Source organism: Silurus meridionalis, chromosome 28, assembly GCF_014805685.1.
Source record: "Silurus meridionalis isolate SWU-2019-XX chromosome 28, ASM1480568v1, whole genome shotgun sequence".
NCBI lineage: Eukaryota > Metazoa > Chordata > Actinopteri > Siluriformes > Siluridae > Silurus > Silurus meridionalis.
The window spans coordinates 2,040,878-2,047,500 of NC_060911.1; the positions used below are offsets into that span (position 1 = coordinate 2,040,878).

A 6,623-nucleotide genomic window follows, 5' to 3' on the forward strand; every position below is an offset into this window, starting at 1 on the left:
ACAGACAGATAGATAGATAGATAGATACTACTCAAAGCACAGCTCTCTATCGCCACCTTCTGACTCTCAGAACACACTGTACCTACAAAACATCTGCGTGTGTGTGTGTGTGTGTGTGTGTGTGTGTGTGTGTGTGTTTATTGTACTCCTGCATTAAACACAGATGATAAGGAGTGTATTTGCACCCAGCAGATCTGTGCGCTCATAACCAAGTGTTTTGGTTGATGGAGATCCCACTTCCGGTGTGTTTCCTTTCACTATGGGTTTTACTGTTTGACCTTAAGAGTGCTCTTGAACCCCGTAGAGAAGCAGATGTCCTTGCGCTTTCCTCGCCATGTGGCTGTGCGTAATTACGCACGAGACCTCCGGGTAAAATCAAGCAGCGTGGACAAGCGTGTGACCCTTCTGGCACTCCAGACTTCTCACTGACTTACATTCGTGTCAAAAAGTCAAACGCTTTTGGTTGCACGCTAAAGAAAAGGTTTGACTCCGGAGCCTTGTGCAACCAACACACGTCACCAAAAATGGAAAATAAACATATACAAAGGTTAACACGTATTTAATCCTTATTTGTACCTCAGATGTTTGTTGCAAGGTCACGTGGACGTGAGGAAGATCTGGACGTGCTACAATTAGTTCAGAAACCTGTTTCTGTGAATGATGGGATTCTTGGGAAGTGTAGAAAACGTGTAGAAAGACGTGCGTCTGAATTCATGCGGGAATTATGTTGGAATTGCATTAATAAATATATAAACTTTTTATTAGTATGCAGACAATTATAAAAATAATAATAATTCACGCGCATGTATGTTGCACATTAATTCTCTATTATTATTGCTAATATTACCGATATTCTGAATGTTGGACTGTTTAAAAAAAATGTCCTTTAAATGTCCCCCAGTCTGGCTTATGTCCTTTTCCTCGTGCCCCCTGACCCGGGATATTTATTTAGGCTTTACTTTCCGTTCGTCGCCGCGCGCGTCCGTCAGCTCTTCTTCTCGCGATATGTAGGCGTCTATATGAGGCGCGCCTTGGCCCGCGTGCTCGTCCATTTAGAGGGTCCAGCTGCAAGTGGACACACACACACACGCGCACAAACAGACGGGCACACACGCACGCGCACCCACGGAAACACCGGCACCATGGCTGAAGGGGTCGTCAGCTTCTTAAAGGACTTCCTGGCGGGTGGAGTGGCAGCAGCTATCTCCAAAACTGCCGTGGCGCCCATCGAGAGGGTCAAACTGCTGCTGCAGGTAACTCAGGGTGTGTGCGCACGTGTGCATGCGCAAAGAAGAGTCTACTATAGTGTGATATCTCATGGCGTGACATGAGCTCACTTTGACTATTAATTTGGGTATAAATCAAATCCATTTGGCATTTTAAAGGGTTTCCTGAGGAACCCTTAAAATTCTACACAGAACCCGGAGATTGGTTTCACGAACCAGTTTGCTTTCTAAATGACAAACACATTTGGTAAATCCATACAAGAACTTCTTAAGACTCTGAGAGTGTGGGGGTCTAGGACATTATTTTTTGCCCTTTGCTCCCTTCAGTCTTGTTATTCATGGAAGACATCCTGGTCCACCAACCTTCGTTTTCACCTTGCAGATTCGGCTACTTAACGGTAGCATCACTTGGGACCGTTGGTGTAAGAATTCACTGCGGAGCTTGTTGTATGTGTTCACTGTGTCAAAAACAAAGCAATATTTTAAAGGGTTCATTGAGCTTTGATACGGCAGGACGTTTAATGTTAAAGGTTTATCCAATATCACCTTCTGGTGATTGCAGTGCTTTAAAGCCAATAAGAAGCGAGGCTTGGACTTGGGGGTTGGTAAAAACATGGTTGCATAAAGTGAGGATACTTGGGGTGAGTTTAATGCTAATAATAGTCTGGGGGTTGCAACCCAATACCAACAACCTACTCACATGCGTGTAAGCCTCAGTGTGGCTGGTGCACAGGGTCAGACCAAGTTTTTCCATAAGAAATGTAAAATATCTATCACAAAGCAAAGATTATTGAACAACTGAAAGATAAAAAGATAATCAAAAGCCACATATTCGACGATATAAATGAAGGCTAAGACCCTTTACATTTTTTTTTGCATTTAGCAGACACCCTTATCCAGAGCAACTTATAGATCCCATGCACACAACTGAGCAGCTATGGGTTTGAGGGTCTTGATCAGCAGCAGCTTGGTGTGGCTGGGATTTGAACTCATGCCCTATGGATCCAAAGCCCAATGCCTTAACCACCAAGCTACCACCTCACCTCCATGGTCCAAGCAACCTTCCAGTCACATTTGACCACCAAAGTAATATTTCCAAATAAACCTGCTCTCAAAATGAGTTTTCCCTGCACATCTAATCCAACTAATTCTAATCGCAGATGTAGGGAACTGGTTTGAAATCCAACCAGCTCTGACAGCTGACCCGGATGTGTCTCCGGTAAATAAAATCCACACTGTGTTTTTCCTAACACTGATTACTCGTCCTCCAGGTCCAGCATGCCAGCAAACAGATCACAGCCGAGATGCAGTACAAAGGCATCATGGACTGTGTGGTGAGGATTCCCAAGGAGCAAGGCTTCCTGAGTTTCTGGCGTGGCAACCTGGCCAACGTGATCAGGTACTTCCCGACTCAGGCTCTCAACTTCGCCTTCAAGGACAAGTACAAAAAGCTGTTCCTCGGCGGCGTTGACAAGCACACTCAGTTCTGGCGCTACTTCGCTGGCAACCTGGCATCCGGTGGCGCCGCCGGTGCCACGTCACTCTGCTTTGTGTATCCACTGGACTTCGCTAGGACCAGGCTGGCTGCCGATATCGGCAAAGGTGCTGCTGAGAGAGAGTTCACCGGCCTGGGCAACTGCCTTACCAAGATCTTCAAGTCAGATGGCATCCGGGGGCTCTACCTCGGTTTTAATGTGTCTGTCCAGGGGATCATTATCTACAGAGCTGCCTACTTCGGGATCTACGACACTGCTAAAGGTAACGATTGATTGATGTCTAATTTACTTAATCAAGAAACATGTATATTGACCAATGATCAAGTGTAAAATTGGCTTTGATTTCAACTTGCAGGCATGCTCCCAGACCCTAAGAACACACACATCATCATCAGCTGGATGATTGCCCAGACGGTCACTGCTGTTTCTGGTATCATCTCCTATCCTTTCGACACGGTCAGACGTCGTATGATGATGCAGTCAGGTCGCAAAGGAGGTAAGTGGAGTTCCACGAACCAAATGCCGTTCCGTGATGCATGCACGGTTGAAAGTCCAAGAATTGGAGACAGCTTAGCGGTCTTGCAATTGGCTAAGAGTGCTGTTGCTCTGTATTGTGGATTTAGGTTAGGTCTAGCTCTTCCACCTGGACTTTAGGTTAAGCATAAAAGTAAAAGACCTTGATGAAGGCTAAAATTATGATGATGCAAACAATATGCCGTGTGACTCATGCTTTAATATACACGACTGCTCTCCTTCGTTTTCCCAGCCGACATCATGTACAAGGGCACAGTGGACTGCTGGAAGAAGATCACCAAGGATGAAGGACCTAAGGCTTTCTTTAAGGGCGCCTGGTCGAATGTGATCAGAGGAATGGGTGGTGCTTTCGTGCTTGTGCTCTACGACGAGATCAAGAAGTACACATAAATGTCGGCGGCTCCAGATCCACCTTACCGAATGGAGACCCCGCGATACTGTGAATGTCTTAAATCAGGCTAGGTGTGTGTGAGAGTGTGCCGAGTGTCCGAGAGCGAGAGGAAGCAGCCACTTCATCATCCGCTCCGAAACCTGTGTAAATATGTTTAACCCCAAACCCACCCACATCTCAGATTACGACTGTCCTCTCAGGTCTGATTGTTCTCGGAATCCTCTGCGGCTGGTGGGCCCTGTTAACGGAGTCTGGTGCCTGTACACCGGAAAAGTCATCAGGTCTTGTGTTCTTTTAATAAAAATAAACTTGAAAATACTGATTATGCTTTTGTCCCAACCTTTCTTCTTCATCAGATAAAAATAGCGACAGTTCTAATGTTCCAATAGCTGCTCCTTTTGTTTGTTGATGGCTTCAAATTTGTGGAAGGTGGTAGCTCACTGGTTGAGGCATTGAACTTAGAATCAGAAGGTCACATCAAGTTCAAATCCCAGCACCACCACCCAGCTACCTCTGCTGGGCCCTTGAGCAAGGCCCTTAACCTTAACTGCTAAAATAAGAGTCGCTCTGGATAATGGCATCAGCCAAATGTAGGTAAATTAAATATTTCAAAAAATGGGGCCCCAATTTGAGAATTTCCCTTTGGAAAAAAAAGGTTAGCAGCAAATATGAGTAAAAATAACATTACGATTCACAAATGGTTCATTCAATATTCTGAATCTGAGCTCAAAGAAGGTTTAGCACAAAAAAAAAAAAAAATCAGTACATATTGTATTCCTAATTGTACAGTTCTACAGTTGGTGTGCATTTGAGCTACTTCTCAACTTCTCAACCAACTTTTTCTCACATTTATAAGTGGTTCTAATTGAGCTGGAATCAGTGTTGGACAGTAACAAAGTAAATGTTATTAGCTACTGTACTTGTGTTGCTTTTTCGTATCAGTACTGAAACTTTTACTTTAACTTCACTATATTTCCAAATTGAATATCTTACTTCTTAATCAACTACATTTTGTGGATAAAAAACCTAATTATTCAATCCTGCAGCAAGCAAAGATATTAATTTTTTTTAAAGTTTTGTGTTCATGATAATTGTAATAGAAATAAATCAGTGTTTGAGTCATTAATATAATTCTATTAATAGATCAGTGTGCTGAGAGTCACATTCAAGTCTCTTCACATAAACTGAGTTGATTAAGTAAAGAATCTTGTGATAATCTTAATCTTAAAATAATAATATGAACATTATACTTATAATAAATTATCGTACTTTGGATATTTAGGTACATTTGAATGTAAATCTTTTTGTACTCAAGTGAAAGTTTAAAGGGACACTTTTCCTGGAGTCATATTTTACAGAGAGGATCGACTTTTACTCAACTTCATATTTTGTGTACTTTCTCAAACCAAGTCTGGAACTGACACAGCTACAATATATAATGGAAACTTTGTCAGGTTCAGTTGGCGTTCTAAATAACCCTCCGTAATGAGGAGAGGGTTCAGGCCAAGACACTTAAGTTCTACCACTTGATGCTGCTAAACCATTGCTCAAGCATTGTCATGCTGGAACATGTTTGGGTCTCTTGTGAAGGGGAACTAATTTTACTGTATCTAAAAAGGCATTTTTGTTACAAATCTTTTATTCACATATATCAGCTTGTTAGAAAGCTTGGGTCAGACGTGAAACAGCACCCCTGGAGAAGATAAGGTTAATGACCTTGATCAAGGGCACAACAGTGGTGGTTTGGCAGTGCTTGGGCTTGAACTCCTGACCTTCCACTCGGTAGCCCACAGCCTTAACCATTGAGGCAGACATTCTATATAATTTTTATGGTAATTTAAAAGTGCAAAACAAATGAACAAACCCAAAAACTAATAAACAAACTTAAAAAGCAAATGAACAAATCAGACAACTGGAAAAGGTGGGTATCGTTTGTGAAGTAAATACGTACCTCTCATTGGACGTGACATCTGTCATTAAAGATATACCAAAAGTAGGAAATTGTGCATCTTATAACTTTGTTTCTTGTATGTGTGCAGTTCTGCATTTACTTTAAACCAATTTTTTTCCCTAATAGTTCAACTTTAAATATGTTTCATCCAATGAGCTGTAAGTAATTTATTCACAAACTAGACCTACGTTTACTGTTTCATCCGAATTGTCATTTGTTTTCGGATTTGTTCAATTGTTTTGTGATTAGTTCATTTGTTTTCATTTTGTGTTCTTTAGTTTCGCACTTCTCAGCCACCGTTTAATTGCGCTATTAGACACCACACCTTTGGTCATACGGTATATACCGTTATAAAAGACTGTATCCCCTTTGGACAAGACAAAATATAATTTAATGCAAACAATACGATTACAGGCGCTCCCCACTTTACGAACCTTCGCGGATACGAACAAAACTGTCCTCAAAGTAAAATTTGTTCGGAGTTGAGAAATAAAGAAAACGGAGGAGATCTGTCGCTGGTAACGAGTCTACGTGATGCACACTGGACAAATACATTTTTTTTAGTTAATTCTTTTTAAATACATTTTTATATTTTTTTATTACTTAATACAAAATATCGTATACAGTATTTCAATCATTTCGTAGTCAATAACGAACACAGTAACAACTTACGAACAAATTCATGCTACGAACGGTCGTTCGGAAGGTAACTCATTTATGAAATATTTGACAAGCGGTACTTTGAGGTGAGTTCGGATTAACCTCGCTTTGTTGTAACAGGAAACCGTGTCAAACAGGAGCGTTTAATAAAGATCGCGTGTCATTAAGACAACACGGTAAAAACAGGTTGTTGGCGAGTCCCTCACATGGCATACCTGAACAGTCTTTTCAGAATTGTCTACGGAGGTCAGGATTGTCAAAATCGCAGTGACAAAGCCTTTCATGGTAACAACGTGCATGCGTGTGCAAATATCAAGTGTCACGACAACGTGGGAAATGAACGACTTTTATTTCAACAAGCAGAT

The 6,623-nt window shown here is 41.7% G+C and overlaps 2 protein-coding genes across 2 annotated transcripts in view; one reads left to right on the forward strand and one right to left on the reverse strand.

The window, feature by feature from the left end:
- Positions 1-1,035: 1,035 nt before the first annotated feature.
- Positions 1,036-3,969, forward strand: slc25a4 (solute carrier family 25 member 4). Its single transcript, XM_046842505.1, has 4 exons — positions 1,036-1,253; positions 2,498-2,984; positions 3,078-3,218; positions 3,489-3,969. The coding sequence occupies exons 1-4, from the start codon at positions 1,143-1,145 to the stop codon at positions 3,644-3,646; spliced, it is 897 nt and encodes a 298-aa protein (XP_046698461.1). The 5' UTR covers positions 1,036-1,142; the 3' UTR covers positions 3,647-3,969.
- Positions 3,970-6,588: 2,619 nt separating this feature from the next.
- Positions 6,589-6,623, reverse strand: part of cfap97 (cilia and flagella associated protein 97) — a 7,201-nt gene continuing 7,166 nt past the window's right edge. Inside the window, exon 5 of the mRNA XM_046842546.1 lies at positions 6,589-6,623. This exon is cut by the window's right edge and continues 762 nt beyond it. The gene's annotated coding sequence lies outside the window, so the exon portion shown is untranslated.

What these genes read in the sequence shown, in the direction of transcription:
- slc25a4 (XM_046842505.1), top strand. Translation starts at nt 1,143, where the DNA reads ATGGCTGAAGGGGTCGTCAGCTTCTTAAAGGACTTCCTGGCGGGTGGA. An exon ending in GATCTACGACACTGCTAAAG is followed by an intron (nt 2,985 to 3,077) that starts GTAACGATTGAT and finishes TTCAACTTGCAG; the next exon opens with GCATGCTCCCAGACCCTAAG. An exon ending in GCAGTCAGGTCGCAAAGGAG is followed by an intron (nt 3,219 to 3,488) that starts GTAAGTGGAGTT and finishes TCGTTTTCCCAG; the next exon opens with CCGACATCATGTACAAGGGC.